General features: G+C 36.9%; 2 protein-coding genes across 7 annotated transcripts in view; one reads left to right on the forward strand and one right to left on the reverse strand.

Annotated features, from left to right (window-relative positions):
- Positions 1-523: 523 nt before the first annotated feature.
- LOC121315893 (costars family protein ABRACL) lies at positions 524-5,140 on the reverse strand. Its single transcript, XM_041250466.1, has 3 exons — positions 5,042-5,140; positions 2,321-2,394; positions 524-1,465 (listed from the first exon to the last, which is right to left on the reverse strand). The coding sequence occupies exons 2-3, from the start codon at positions 2,379-2,381 to the stop codon at positions 1,281-1,283; spliced, it is 246 nt and encodes an 81-aa protein (XP_041106400.1). The 5' UTR covers positions 2,382-2,394; positions 5,042-5,140; the 3' UTR covers positions 524-1,280.
- An 8,724-nt stretch (positions 5,141-13,864) lies between these two features.
- LOC121315894 (ralBP1-associated Eps domain-containing protein 1-like) overlaps positions 13,865-16,775 on the forward strand; it is a 32,519-nt gene continuing 29,608 nt past the window's right edge. For all 6 annotated transcript variants that reach the window (XM_041250467.1, XM_041250468.1, XM_041250471.1 and 3 more), the window contains exon 1: positions 13,865-14,370. In XM_041250467.1, the coding sequence (XP_041106401.1) occupies positions 14,218-14,370 (153 nt within the window). In that variant the 5' untranslated portion in view covers positions 13,865-14,217. The remainder of the gene's footprint in view (positions 14,371-16,775) is intronic.

Here is a 16,775-nt window from a genome sequence, read left to right on the forward strand (position 1 = left end):
CTGGGATACTAGTACTTACCCAAAGTGGAGTCTATGAAGTGCAAAATAACTCCATCATGTTTTTTTTTTTTTTATTATTATTATTTTTGGAGCAAACAAGCATTTATTAATATTGCACACAGTCTGGAACAGTGGTTGTTGTTTTCTCAAGCCACCAGTAATAAGCAAATAACGTAAGCATTCATAGCAACAGTAATATTTTACAAAAAATATAAAATATTTGAAATCTTTGAATATTAATCGTTTAGAAATCTTGGGAGTTGTTACAATAGAAATACAGTACACCTAATTGAGAACTGTGTTACCTACAGTACCAAAATGTTAATAGCACCTGGTTAATTTAAAGCATTATCTTACATACACCTTAGTTGTTTCTTACTAGTTTTGTAACGTTGACAGTTTTCGGTGCAAACAAAACATGGCAGTAAATGTTTAGTTAATATAGCCCTTAGTGTTCACATTGAGATTCTTGATGCAATATTTTCTTTGTGTATCTGGTTTATATAACGTAAAAAAAAATCAATGAATTTCACAAATGTTTATTATGTCGAAAATGGTTCTTTTCCTAGCTTCAATGCGGACGGTATTTATTATTGTTCAATAAACTGGCTCACACGATGATTAAAAAATATTTTGGTTTAATCTGTAAAGACATTAGATCCACACAAAATCAAGGGCGTTGGAACTAGGGGTGCTGGGGCTGCGGGAGCACCCCTTGGCTTTGCATGGCTTCCATCATATACAGGGGTTAGTTTTGTTCAATGGCTTTCAGCACCCCCACTTTAAAAATTATTCCAGTGCCACTACACAAAATATATCCCTACTATAAGCAATATAATACAAAAAGGCCTGCAACATTATTCAAGCTTGTACACATAAACCAGGTTTGCTTGGCCTCACTGTCTTACAGTGCTTTGTTTAACCCATTAACTAGATGTGCAATTTCATACAGTGACATTGTAACACATGATTATCTCTTTGTTATGGTTTCTTACAACATTACTCACAGATAATATATATGACAAATACATATTTGTACAGTATAAATGTAATGTGCGCTTTCCTCTTTCAACATTATACACATTTTCACTGTATAAAATAGGTGACATTAAAGGAGAAAACATTTAAATACTGCTTTACAAAAATGCAAACTGCCATATATATAATTTTTTTGTATATTTAGTGGCAAAAAAGTTCAATTATTGTGAACTGCATGATCTTTCTTCAATGCAAACTGGCTTTTATTAAGTCAATACAGAGCACATTATGTGCAGTATGCCTTATACTTGAAGCAGTACAACATCCACATCATCATGGACACCTTGCAGGAGCAGCTCTCCCTGGAAAGAGATAATCTTCTTGCGTTTGGCAGCCTTTAATGTTCCTACCATTGCTTCAAAGAGGTTTGCACATCGGTCATCTCTAAACAAGACTCCAAACTTCACACTGATCTTTCCATCGGCATCTAAACCAGAAGGTAGTACATAGTCAAGAAATGGTCATCCTCTGGCACGGTCGTAAATATAAAGATCACCATGACCTACACCCCCTATATGTGCATGTAAAAGTTTGACAAACATATAACCCCTGACTGCAAACCACATTTTGTCGCAATTACATTTTTAGATGTAAAAATGTAAATGTGAACAGATAGGGCACCTCCAGATAGGGCACCTCTGTATACTCCCTGATTCTGTTAATAACTTGTTGTAAAGAATGGCCTATTCATCACAACTGAAGAAGTGGTTCTAGCGGAAATGTAAATGTGACATACAGACCATGGTCAGGCAGACAATCAGAATGTTTGGGTCATGACCAAATCTCTACTGATCCCCCTGCAATTCTGAATCTATTCTGGAATTTGGCATGGTTTGTGAGTCTTGCCTGCCTACAACTGATGTAAATATGATTGTGCAGTTTGGCACCAAGTTATTTTTAATCAAGTATGTTTTATTAATATGCACATGTCCCGCATGTATGTTACAGGGTTTACCTGGATAGTATTTCTACTGAATGTACCTTACTAGAGTTTTCTAGTGTCAAATATTTTTTTGGTTTTGTTTTGTTTTTAGGTACAATATTACATGTACTTCTATAAACTACTGTATGACCCTGTAAGTAGGTTTTACTGTATTTGGGTTATAAATGGCAAAAATGTTTCAGTAAAACTTTACAGAACCACTAAGGGTTTCAATCATGATATTCCATGTACAACTGCTGGCAAATTACATTACAAAATTGAGAGTTCTGATAGTTGGTCACAATGTGAATTCCCCCTGGAGTGAATTACTGAGAGTTTACTTAATATGAATTTACTTACTTGCGCTGCCAAGTCGCTGTATCTCTTCGACTAATAACTGTACTTCGTGCTGCACATTCATTTCTTCTGGTAATCTGAAATTCAGGAGGTGCATCAGCATACAATCTTGAATGAGTTATTACTTGGTATACTTTCCACTTGCATATCTGTTCTCTGTGAAAAAAAACATGCCATAGCAAACATTTTAAAACAGGATGGGATCTAGTTAAATTACGTACTCCAGGGGTGTCAAACTTCATTCCGTTGGCTGCAGGGTCTTCTGGTTTTCATTCCAACTTAAGCTCTCAATTAACATAACTGATCTAATTATTCCATTAATCAAATAATTTGACCAATTAAGTAATTGCAAGGTCGGGTGGAAGAAAAGCCAGCAGACACTGCGGCCCTCCAGGAACTGAGTTTGACACCCCTGCTCTAATCAGTGGTGGATCTTAATACAACTGCACTATAATTTATTGCTAATGACCTACTTTCATTGTAATTTTACTGCAATCAAATATTTTATAAGTGGGTCAATAAATTATTCTAGGAGAAAAACATCAGAATGTTTAATAGAGAGTTACAGAGCAGCTGTATTTAGATCCTTCCTCTGTCATTTCACATAGCAGTGTCTTTGGGTCAGAGCATGTTACTGGTGGTGTATGACAGGGTAAAAGGATTTAAAAGGAGTGTGGATACTTTCACTTTCCAGGTGAAATGACCTTGAACAAGATAACCTGAAAAAAGACTTGCAAACAGAGATTTCTCTAACCAAGTGTTGCACATGTTCTCACTGGCTAAATACAAAATCCATCACAATATCATAAAATATAAGATCCCCACAAAGCCATCATCTACTGGCTGAACAAGGAAACTGAGATGTTGACAGGTTGATTCATATATAACACAAGATTTAGGGTGGTAGAAAAAAGATAATTTCAAATTCCACTATACACATTGCCAGATAGTGTTGCCTGAAACATCCACCTACGAAAATATAGGAACCTGTATCTGTATATATCCTACACCTGGTCGTGCCTTATTCCTTACTTAACCAGTGATTTCTTAACAGTACAGTAGTCTCTGGCTAAGAGAACACCCCTCGGGAATCAAGCAAAGTGTTCTCTAAGACAGAGTAAAATAAAAACAATAGGCAAGTGTATGTTAATAAACTATAGTAATAATGTACCACACAAACTGACGTCAGTAAAACTAACGCAAAACAACACGGTCAAAAAGCGTAATCGCTATGTACTATTTAATCAGCTGGCGGGTGAGTTTCAGGCTAGTATCACAATGTCAGAGGCCAAAATAATGGGCGTTACTTATGGAAAAACTAACTGTCAAACTAAATTACCACAGCACCAATATACAAGGCATGCACATTATTTAAAATGGGGAAGCAACTCATCAGAACAGGAAACACCAAATTGCTCCGCAACTTATTTCTGATTCAGATTTTTTTTTTATTTATTTATTTATTTATTTTTTTTTTTTTTTTTTAAGAGCTCAAACAATTTCCAACTTTGTGTGGCAAGAGAAACAGCGGCGCATGTTACCGTTCGTTTACATGCCATTTTGTAACGTTTGAGGTGCACTCGTGGAAATTATAATACAAAACAATTCAATGACAGAAAGATTTAATAAACCAATCGGTGTCACTCAAGACACTCGCAATGACAATTCGCTTTTTTTCACAAAACAGTTCTGTATCCACTGTGAAAGAATCGCTATCGGTGCCAAGGTGGTGTTCTTTTAAGCAAAGTTCGTGTTCCTTAATATTATTATTATTATTATTATTATTATTATTATTATTATTATTATTATTATTATTATTAGTGTATTGGTGTTTTATCGGGTTTTATTAGTTAAAACCAAAAATCGTATGTATGTATTATTGTGTATGTGTATAAATGTGCATTATGAAAGCATATATTAAAAATAACATTATAAACCTGTATGCTAGGGGTACGCAGACAGTTGATAGGTCTGGAAGGGGGTACGTGACAATCAAAACTTCGGGAACCGCTGCCTTAGGCGAAGTGTTCTCTAGGCGGTGTTCTTATACGCGGGGACTGTTGTACCAGCAGTAAGATAAGTGAATAAAAAGTAAAACAATAAACATATTGGGATTTTAGTCTCTGACTGGAATTAACAGCATGGTCATGATAAGACAGTTTTGGCCACTTGCTGTAAAACTATAATCGAAAAATTCAACATCCCTTCCCGACTTCATTCCGGTATGAAGCTGCCGGTTTAAATAAGTTATTGGAACAAGATAATTTCTGTTTATTTTTCTTATTTTGTAGAATATGGTGACTTCAATATAGCATAATAGTCTTAAACTATGACATCTTCAAAACAGTACGTGAAACCATTATCTGATTTATAATAATTAAAAATAAATAAGTCGCATTAGAATTATCTACCCAACTGTATATATTGTGAAACACAATATAACCGGAAATAACCTCGATCACGACACCCAAACCGCAAGGGGCTCTATCAAATAATGTAATTTTATTTTATTTTTTTTAAAATGTATAAGCTCTGTATATTAATGTGTATTTAACATTCAAGTAATTGAACGGTAGCATCTGTGTACACACGAATAGTCACGAGATGGACTACAAAGACCGGGATATGTTTAATTGTTTTATTTTTATTTTATACAGTTAATAATTCTCAAATCAACGATGTTTTACAAACGATAAGTAAAAAATGCAAGTCTCTTGTACTTACCTGAGTTAACCGTTTTTTTCTCTTGGTTTTCAGCGCAGGTGCTGGTGGTTCTCCTGTTAACAGGAAATGGGTGAAGTCTGAAATGAGAAAGCCTTGCCATATAGCGTGTAATGAGCAGTACTGCTCGTCATGACGTCAGTATATTGCAGTATTGTGTTTTTGCACCAGATTTTTACCTATCTCACACCATGACTGCAAAAGAGAATCTTAAACGATGACGTGGAGGTGGACACTTGTTGCACAAACAGTACATAGCTACAGTATAATAAAAACACAAATGCATTAACTAGTATTAACTTCAGAGTAATACAGGGCAGGAATTCAGTTGCTTGGCTTGGGGATTTGCAAACATGCTGTGGTATTCCTAACCGATATAGAGTGCTGAATTTTGGTACTGCTGAATTTTGGTACTTTTTAACTCTAATAAGCAACTATAAATATGTGTGTTCATATTACTCACCATTAATTGACTGTGGAATTCAACAAGGCTTCTGTGGTTGTGTTTATTGCATCATTGTGTTCCCATTGCTTGTTATTGGATAGTACACAATTTCAACCCTCTACCAAATTTGCACACCTAGATTTGGAAATAGTTGGCCATTTTTCTTTACAAAACTGTTTAAGCTCTGTCAAGTTCCTTGGGGAGCGTTGATGGACACCATAGATTTTAAATTACTGTGGAACACGTCTGTATATTGGCACAGCCAACAGAAAGAAATTGGAGCAGAGACCTAAATAAGACATGAAGCATTTATGGAGGTATACTTAACATTTCCGTGCTCTACATTTCAGTTACACTATTCCCTTCTGCTGTCAACAAAAGCATTTATGTATCAGCTTTAATGGGTCAGATGGATAAAGTTTCTTTTTAGTATTTGCAAAAATAAGAATGCCTGATTTGGACCTCCTTAGAGTCAGGAAGCTGCAGTGGAAGCACTGTTGCACACATTTATTTACAACCAAGAATAAACAAAACAAAGAAACAAGGCACAGGGGCCAAAAATAAAGGGTTTAAACAAAAACACAGACCTACGCAGAAATAATAGTCACCTTTTAGGCTGGCCATTGGCCAAACTCTGCACAGGCATAGCAGATGGGAGCCTTTTCTTCTTCCTGCCATTGCTGGTTGTACCAGTCTTTCATTTATTTATTTTTCAACTGCAGTCCCACTCTGAGTCTGTAGGGGTTCCCACTCCTGACACCAGTGTGAAAGTACAGCATGAGAAATTAGACTCCGAGTCAGGAAGATGCAGTGGAAGTGCTGTTTCACACGTTTGTTTACAACCAAGAATAAAGAAAACAAAGAAACAAGACAGGGGCAAAAATAAAGGGTTTAAAAAAACACAAGAGCTGCACAGAAATAAATCACTTTTTAGGCTGGACATTGGCATTCACTGAACTCTCCTTCCCCAAAAACAGTATGGGACTTAATTAACTCCACTCCTGCCAAACCTAAATACAGAAATATACAATTTATATATGCAGGGCTCCTGCCCTGTTACACACCCATCTTTGTGTCTCAAAAGAAGGCACGTCCAACAGCCCAGCCCCACCCTGACCAAGCTGAAGAAACATTCTTAGCATGAAAGTTTGTGGGGAATAATAGCCATTTTCTATACTTTTGAGGCATAAGCAATTAGGAAATAACACTTACTACCCAGGAACAAAAATTGTATTACATAGTGTTATCAACAGCTAGAAAGCAGCTGAAGAGACAGTGTGTCAATGTCCTTGCAGCAGCACAGTCCTCCAAGTCAGAATAAGAAACTTTTATGGTTAATGCAACTCTCATGCCCAGAAACAGAACAGAACAATCTTTCTCCCTCTCTCATTTTCATCACAGTTTTCCTGTGAGTCATCTGGTTCAGAAGCTTAGCTTTGCGCTCTAACAACAATGAAGTTGACTTATCGTCTCTCTTTGTTCTGCCCTTAACCATGGTCCAATAAATAATATTTACCATCTGTCTCAGAGAAAACTTGTAAATTAACAAAAGTACCCATTGTTATTTGAGGCTGGTACATGTTGACCTGATTCACTGCTGCAGTTACCCTTATTAAATGGCTATGTAGTGGCACTACCAGTGGCGGAGGAATGGTCGGTGAAGTCAGGGCAGCTGCACAGGGGCCCACGCACTCTGAGGGCCCTTGAGGGGTCCAAAAGTAGAGGAAAAAAAACTTAACAGTGATATATATATATATATATATATATATATATATATATATATATATATATATATATATACACAGTACTGTGCAAAAGTTTTAGGCAGGTGTGAAAAAATGTTGTAAAGTAAGAATGCTTTCAAAAATAGACATGTTAATAGTTTATATTTATCAATTAACAAAATGCAAAGTGAGTGAACAGAAGAAAAATCTACATCAAATCAATGTTTGGTGTGACCACCCTTTGCCTACAAAACAGCATCAATTCTTCTAGGTACACTTGCACACAGTTTTTGAAGGAACTCGGCAGGTAGGTTGGCCCAAACATCTTGGAGAACTAACCACAGTTTTTCTGTGGATTTAGGCAGTCTCAGTTGCTTCTCTCTCTTCATGTCATCCCAGACACTCGATGATGTTAAGATCAGGGCTCTGTGGGGGCCATACCATCACTTCCAGGACTCCTTGTTCTTCTATACACCGAAGATAGTTCTTAATGACTTTCGCTGTATGTTTGGGGTCGTTGCCATGCTGCAGAATACATTTGGGGCCAATCAGATGCCTCCCTGATGGTATTGCATGATGGATAAGTATCTGCCTGTACTTCTCAGCAGTGAGGAGACCATTAATTCTGACCAAATCCCCAACTCCATTTGCAGAAATGCAGCCCCAAACTTGCAAGGAACCTCCACCATGCTTCACTGTTGCCTGCAGACAGTCATTCATGTACCGCTCTCCAGCCCTTTGGCGAACAAACTGCCTTCTGCTACAACCAAATATTACAAATTTTGACTCATCAGTCCAGAGCACCTGCTGCCATTTTTCTGCACCCTAGTTCCTGTGTTTTCTTACATAGTTGAGTCGCTTGGCCTTGTTTCCACGTTGGAGGTATGGCTTTTTGGCAGCAAGTCTTCCATGAAGGCCACTTCTGACCTGACTTCTCCGGACAGTAGATGGATGTACCAGGGTGCCACTGTTTTCTGCCAATTCTGAGCTGATGGCATTGCTGGACATCTTCCGATTGCGAAGGGAAGTAAGCATGATGTGTCTTTCATCTGCTGCAGTAAGTTTCCTTGGCCGACCACTGCGTCTACGGTCCTCAACGTTGCCTGTTTCTTTGTGCTTCTTCAAAAGAGCTTGAATAGCACATCTGGAAACCCCTGTCTGCCTTGAAATTTCTGCCTGGGAGAGACCTTGCTGATGCAGTATAACTACCTTGTGTCTTGTTGCTGTGCTCAGTCTTGCCATGGTGTATGACTTTTGCAGTAAACTGACTTCAGCAACCTCACCGTGTTAGCTGAGTTTGGCTGTTCCTCACCCAGTTTTATTCCTCCTACACAGCTGTTTCTGTTTCAGTTAATGATTGTGTTTCAACCTATGTATTGAATTGATGATCAGCACCTGTTTTGTATAATTGTTTAATCATGCACCTGACTATATGCCTACAAAATCCTTGACTTTGTGCAAGTTTACCTAGAAGAATTGATGCTGTTTTGAAGGCAAAGGGTGGTCACGCCAAATATGGATTTGATTTAGATTTTTCTTCTGTTTACTCACTTTGCATTTAGTTAATTGATCAATATAATCTATTAACATGTCTATTTTTGAAAGCATTCTTACTTTACAGCATTTTTTCACATATATATAATATATATATATATATATACACATATATATATATATGTACACACACAATGTACAAAACATTAGGAACACCTTCCTAATATAGAGTTGCACCCCCTTTTGCCCTCAGAACAGCCTCAATTCGTTGGGGCAAGGTGTCGAAAGCGTTCTACAGGGATGCTGGCCAATGTTGACTAGAATGCTTCCCACAGTTGTGTCAAATTGGCTGGTAGTGGATCTCTACTCCGAATAGCTTGTTCCATCTCATCCCACAGATGCTCAATTGGATTGAGATCTGGTGACTGAGCAGGCCACTGCAGTACGTTGAATTCACTGTCATGTTCGTGGACTGTCTTTGCATGAAAGCTGGTATGAGTCACTGTTTTGTTGGCGTGACTTTTTTGAACTCCGTAACCACTTGTACTTTATCCTACTCGTCTCTCAGTTCTTCAAAACAGTTTCCTACTGTCTTCATTGATGGCTTTGGGGTACTGTTCAGCAGTCTTTTGCAGTTATATTCATCCTGTAGTTTAGGTGGAATCTGTTGGTGCTGCTGGGTACCAAAATAAATGAAAGCAAATTATGAAAAATGTATTTTTCATTGAAAATAAAAATAATGATTTTCTGTGCAAGAAAATATCTGTGAATTTCTGTGGAATCCTGGAGGGACTAGAAAATAAACTTCTTAGATTAAAAAGAGTTTAGTATTGGAAGTAAAGACATGTGCAAAATGCAATGCAAGTAGGTGAGTAGAAAAGCTTCTTATTACATGTAGTTATAGACTGTTTCGTGCTAACATTCTGAGAATAAAATATTGTTATAACACTTGACTTGGCATGTTTTATGTTTCTAAAAGTATTACATGAAGACGGGGCCCACAATAAGGTCCTGCACCAGGGCCTATCTTTCTCTTCCTCTGCCACTGGGCACTAGAGTGACAATATAATGGTTTCAATACTGAAGGCAATAGTAGCCCAAGGGCCACTACAAACATGATACAGTCCATTGGTAGAATAATAGAATGGTACTGTGATAGGGAAGCCAGTGTTCAGGCAGACAAGCAGGAGTGTGTGAATTTCAGCTAGATATGTGCAAATAGTTCCTAAGAAAGCGAGTACCAGAGTCCTACATTGAAACCTATGAACCGAATATTATGTGAAGTATCCAAAATCCCTGTCAGACAAAGTACAGGTTTTAGTCTTATCCAATGTGTGTCACCCTCCCCCCTCACCAGCCTCATCTCACCAATGAAAACAATGGGTTAACCCAGGGGTGTCAAACTCCAGTCCTCGAGGGCTGCAGGGCCTTCTGGTTTTCATTCCAACTTAGCTCTCAATTAACTTAATTGATCTAATTATTTCTTCAATTGGACCTTTTTTTATATTTTATCAAGGTATTTTTGTGCAGGCTACACTACCTATAAAACATTTTGAGGCCTGGAGAGGTGTTAAATGTCCAATTAGTCTAATTCGACCAATTAAGTAATGGAACTGAGTTTGGCACTCCTGGGTTAAACTAATACACACTAGTCAAGCATATTTCCTTTTCAAACCCTAACATTTTGCAAAATTAAACATTAGTAGGATCCCCTCACTGCTGGAGACAGGCAAGGAAGGAAACTACCACTAACATAGAGGCAGGGCAATGTTGGAAAAAGAATTGAAGTAGTAACCTGGGATCAAATGGTCACACTTCCTTTTCCTGTTTGTGCCAGCACCCAGTTCAGTTCTCTGAGCTTCATACTGGAATAAGTCAATTCAAGTATAATAAATCATTACATATTTATTTTAATGTGAACAAATGTTGCACAGCGGACATAAAAATGTACACCCACAAAATGAATAGGATTATAACATCAAGAAAACATTGAAATGAGATGGCCGTGACTAGGGCAACTAGGTTAATCCCTGGGCTTTCTGTTATAACTGTGACGACAGGTTCAAAGACTCTCTTCAGTGTAAAAAATCTATGGGTAAGAGGGGATTAAATTGGATTTGAAAAAATCCTAAATGGCTTAAATGAAGTTAACCAAAAGTCACTATTTCAAATTTAGCACAGATTGTAGGGAAACTGGGCACAAGCAGGACAAGAGGGCACACATGGAAGCCAAGTAAAAGTAAATTCAGAATACAAAGTAGGGAGCACTTTTTAGTTTTTTACACAGTTACAAATTAATTAAATTACTTACCAGATATTGTTGTAACAGATAAAACATTATGAACATTCAGAAAATAATTCAATTCTGCCAGTGCTTTAAATGCCAGTAAATTCTACACTGAGGCAGATTACGATGTTGCTACAGTTATCTGTGTTAAAAATATTTGCATAGTCATTAAATCATTTTCAGAAGATATATACCAAAAATGAGGAGCACATAAAAGTGAGCTAAATGGGACTTTAGCGGACACTAAAAATGCGACATATGTAAAGAATGTTTTTTCACCTAGCATTCTGCACCCACTATCAAATTAGCACTTCAAATTATATTGAAAAGTATTCAAATGAAGAAAAGAGCATGGGATTAGGTGGGGATCTGGAATACTAATACAGTGCAAGCATTATAATGAGATGTAAGGATTTTGCCTTGCACTTGGGCAATTGCTGACCCTCCAAAACTTTGCACCTCCTCTTACAAGGTGCAAACCATTGCAGAAGCGAGTAGTTAAGAGCTGTATAAAACCACACACCTTCAGAGACCTGTCATTGATCTCAGGTTGGCTGCTGTGGTACACTTCCTGATGCAGTGACGCTTGACTCTTGATGAGGACAGGCATATTAAAACTTAGGGTCACTTTGTTTATGATGGTGGAGAATGTGTTGGTAAAGCATTATCATCTCACACCGCAGGTCATCCTATACACAATAGCTGAATTGCACTTTTCATCACCTGGTTGATTGTCCTCCTGTTAACACTGACAGCATTGACTTTCTCCACTATAGAGGGCCATATGGACTCTTTGGTAGTGTAACTGATGTTGGCTGTGGCTTTTCCAAATAGCCGAGTTTATGTTGAGTGACCCCAGCCATAAGTACTCTGAGCTCCTCAGAAATATTTTATTTTCTGCGCACCATTAGGACTTTGCTGTCCTTGCTCTGATATATATATATATATATATATATATATATATATATATATATATATATATATAATATATATTTGTGGTTTGATTTTGTTTGGTTTGATGAATGCAACTAAACTCTGTGCTATACAAGCACTTTTTTCCTGCTGTGCACATGTTTCTTTTGTCAAAAAGCGAGGGGGCATAGCGATACCAATTGTAACACTGACAGAAATACCATGTCCAACTAAGAGTTACTAAAGTCTCAACTTGCGCTTTCTAAACAGCTTCAGCTTCTCCAGAAACAGGTGGAGACTGGGGGAGTGGCCTCAATCGTGATTTATTTCAGTTGTGAAATGACTTCCGTTGTGTTGTGAGCTTTTTGTATTTGTGTTTTTCTGTTTTTTTTTTTTTTTTTTTTTTTTTTGTTGTTGTTTATATTTATTTATTTGCGTTTCCTGCTTTTGCTTTTGTGTTTAGTTCTGTTGTTTTTTTGTATGTTTTCAGTTTTTTTTTTTTTTTTTTTTTTATTTGTATTTGTGTTTTTCGATTTGCATTCGTGTTTTTTTCTTAATTTGCATTTGTGTTTTTCAATTTGTATTATATTTTGCCCTTCAGGGCCACCGTAGAGAAAGGCTACAACGGTAGTAGGTATAGCTGGGAGTTTGCAAAAACACTGTTAGTGAATTTACATTGTACAACAATTAATGTCGCCAATCTGACATCAAGATAATTGCACTCAGATTGTTATATTTGAGCGCCACCCATTTACTTTTAGGCATAGTGTTACATACTTTATGGGCCATATAATTTACCACCATATTAAATTTGCATCTTTGTTTTTGAAAATTAATGGGTTTCTTAAAAAAAATGTATTGTATTTTTTTCTGAAAATTTAACATAAATAAATAAACTGAAGGTAAAATTGTTATGCATACACCAAACAGGGTGGAAGCTTTAAGGACAATCAAAGGTTGAAATCTAGTTCTGGTGTTTTCTTGTGAATATGTCTGAGTATATATTAAGTACAGGTGTACTGTTAGAAAGTGGTACATCGTTACAATGTGGCCCTTGTAATGTCAGAAAGTAGTACACTGTAACATTGCAATCGGTTGGGTGTTTTCCTACTGTCCAACAGAGGTACATTTACCATGAATTACACATTATGTTTTGCAAACTTAAACTGGAAACAGACAATTGATTTATCTAAAAAGAAAAAATAATTCATGATGAACAAGACAAAACGAGAAGTCCACGGCAAAGTTGCCGAAGTAAAAAAATTGTACAAGACCCAATGTATTGCATTTGATAAATATTTGCATGCTATTTTTTAATGGTGGAAAAATATAATAAATTCAATTTAAAAAAAAAATGTAAAAGACCTTAAACAGCATAACGTACTAGAGTTGAATGGGTGCTTCCCTGCTTTCTTAGCAGAAGTTGTTTTAATATGGGTTTAAATACTGGAAAGGCAAGGTAACTCTTGAGATCATTAGAATTGTTACCCTGAAGGGGCAATTCTGTGTGGGACGGGGTGTGCAAAGTACAAGATAATGATTTTTATTTAAAAAAAAAAAAAAAAAAAAAAACATGAACTAAACAGACGTGATCATCTGTTTTTCAGGTTTAAAAGATAATAACTGTATAAAAATTATATTTACGGTATTTTATATTTTTATCCCCTTCAGTCAGTTTAACAAACCATAAAAAACGAGGCGGGGTCTGAACTAACACTTGATACTTTGCCTTTCGTGCAAACGCGAAGAGAATGTAATGTATTTTAATTTAAACCCAGGGCAGGCAGCTGCCCTCTGCAGCTGTTGTACTTCTTGGCATAGCTGGAGCAGTCAAGGCAAGCACAAACTTCAGCTGTCAGTATGCTGTTAGCTGTGGGCCAGCCAAGGAAAGAAAACAGGGCGGACCATTGCTGAGCTTAGCTCCATCCGGGTCCCTCTTCCTCCGCCTTCCCGATGACTGACTCTCCTGTCTGTGCAGTGACGTCACGGAGCGCAGGAATGGCGGCTTTGGCTGTTAGAGGAAGGAGCCCGCAGAGCCTCAAACTTTATTCCTCCTATTATTAATTACAGAAAATAAAAAAGACAACAAACTTTAAACTGCTACAGAAAGGAAAACCGTTCATAACTTTAATCAGACACAAGTAGACTGTTGCACCAATGCTAGAAGCCGGGGCTCACTTTTAAAATAAATTATTTTTTTTGTTAAATTCAATTTAAAAGTTTTTTTTTTGGTTTTTTCCCCAGACCTTCTGGTATTGTGTTTCGGTTTTTATTTCCCCGTGCTCTGCTTTACTTTTCATATTCTTTTTATGTTACAATGGAAACTTTAACGCTAAGTGATGTGGAACAGAAATACTACTCGGATTTATTCACCTACTGCGACACGGACAACACCAAGAAAGCGGCTTCCAACGGGAGGGTGCTGGAGCTCTTCCGGGCGGCCCAACTACCCAGCGAGGTGGTACTGCAGGTAAAAAAAAAATACATTCATATTTTTTATAGAAAATATTATGCACAGCAGTGAAACTTTCTACAACATTGCTTGTTTATAAAAATAAACATTATGCAAGTGACTGTTCCTCATTCTTCTGTGCAATGGTGATGCTATTTTTGAACTTGTAGCTTTTGTTTTCCCATACATAACATGTTTTGCATTGTATTGCCACTATCTGGAAGAGAAGGGAGCTCTTCGATAGATCTCTCACATTTAGTAATGGTACAGTGTCACTGATTCTGCGCCTTTTTTTTCTGAAAAACGTTTGTTTAGGCTTTGTCATTGTGCTTTTTTTCTCACTGATGTATATTGATACAGACAAATGGGAAAATGTGTTCTCATACAACAGCACAGACGTCTCACTGGTGTGGTTCAATCGCTTAGATTTCTGTGTATTTTGTCTTTGTCATGTGTGGATCTCTACCAACGCGTCAGAGCGTCAATAATATACGCAAATATCATTGGTATACCAGACAGCATGGGATATTTAAGCATTTAAAGATGAGTGACACAGAAGGAATCCGTTTTACTAACAGGCTATGTCGTGATATTCAGCCCTCCGTTGTATCAGACACACAACAACATCCAGCAACAGTCGGAGAAAAATAAATCGATTCTGTTTATTGAAACTACCTGTGAGTACATGTTATTCAATATATTGTCATTTTAATTATGTACATATTTTAAAAATGGACGAATGTTGTAAACGCCCATGTAGATTTATATACTTATTTAGAACGGTTTGCCTTCATCTATTGTCTTATAGTAGTTGCCAGATTTGGTCCCTTATGCACTCATTATTGACCTACAGGTTTGTAAGGTATGTATCAATTCTGACTGATGACTCATACATTCCATTAGGTTTATTTATTTATTTATATTAATTCTTTGAGCATACTACTCTGTTTAATTCTTGGTTATTTAGTTTTTAAGCCGTGCCTATGTAAACATAATAGGTTAATCAGATTTGTTACGTTTATAAACTAAAGTAAGGCTACGAATGACGAACTGAAATAGATGCTCAGTTATTTTACTCTAGGACTACTGTCGTGTTTTTTTTTTTTTTTTTTGCGGTTTTACACACCTTATCTACCTGGGCCAAATGATTGTAACTGTACTATAAGTAGTCCAGGTTGTGGTTCACTGGACCCTTATTTGAAAAAAAGAAGAAAAAAAAACATAAATAAATACAAATTTGAAAGACAAAAAAACCGATGGGTAGTCTGCTTTTCTTTCAAACATGTATTCATATTGGCTATAATGTGCAACATACCACTATACCCAGTTGCTTTGCATCTTGCAAAGTGATAGTGCTCTGGGTCTGTGTTTTTAGGTTGTGTTTTTTTTTCTTTCTAAAACAAAGGCACCAAACTGCTCTGGGAGCACTGAAAAAGGTTGGATAAAGGGATTCTACCTCATTAGGTTTGATGCTGGTGGAATTTGTGAATATACTGTCAATGTACAATTTACTTAAACACATTTTAAATCGATCCAAAACTAGATTGATGGAGCTTTCTAATTGAAAATGTAAGTGAAGGATTGATGTCTGATTTTAAATGAGAAAACATAGAAGACCTAATACTCTCCACAAGAACTCTTGACTTGAATTTATGGGACTCATTTGCCCTGTGATATGTGTAAGTAAATACATACAATTAATTTAACAGGTGTGAAGTTGAGGTTTTTTTTTTTGGTTTTTTTTGCAGATAGTACTGAGCAACTTCATTTTTAATAGCAATAGAACCCATGCTATTCTCATGAAGTCTTCTGCTATGGATTTCAGTTCACAATATGGGGAAGCAATTTCAGCTCCAACACAGATAATAGGTGTGTGTGTATAACACATATAATTGACAAAAACATTCACATAAATGATATGTTATACTAAGTACAATACCATCTCAGGGCACGAAATTGCTGCTATGCCTCTCAAATTTTAAAAAACACAGCAAGTTGCCGTTGGTGTCCGTCGGCACCAGCACATCTGATCTACAACCCATTCACAAACTTGCTCAGCGTCAGCTGACCCGTTCTGTTACAATTCTATTTAATTCTATCTAATCACATCTTGCGAGAAAATGACTCATTATCATAATGTATTATTGTTGCCATTCTTTTTACTGTGCACCTCCCAGCATGAAGCCACATACCATTGGTTAATGACTGGCAAACAGGGAGGGACACTGATGTTAGACTGAGCTCAGTATGACCGCACTTCCTGAATTTTCGATCACACGCGCTCACTGGCAGTGTCTCTGTGATTTTAGTAGGCCCCATGCAAACTCAAAGACTTTTCAAGAAGGAAGAGCTGTCTAAAGCTGCAGCGAAGTGTTCTAGGATTTACGTAATGTTCAGGTAAGCAATGGGTGCACAACAATTTG

The sequence above is a fragment of the Polyodon spathula genome, chromosome 5 (assembly GCF_017654505.1).
Source record: "Polyodon spathula isolate WHYD16114869_AA chromosome 5, ASM1765450v1, whole genome shotgun sequence".
NCBI lineage: Eukaryota > Metazoa > Chordata > Actinopteri > Acipenseriformes > Polyodontidae > Polyodon > Polyodon spathula.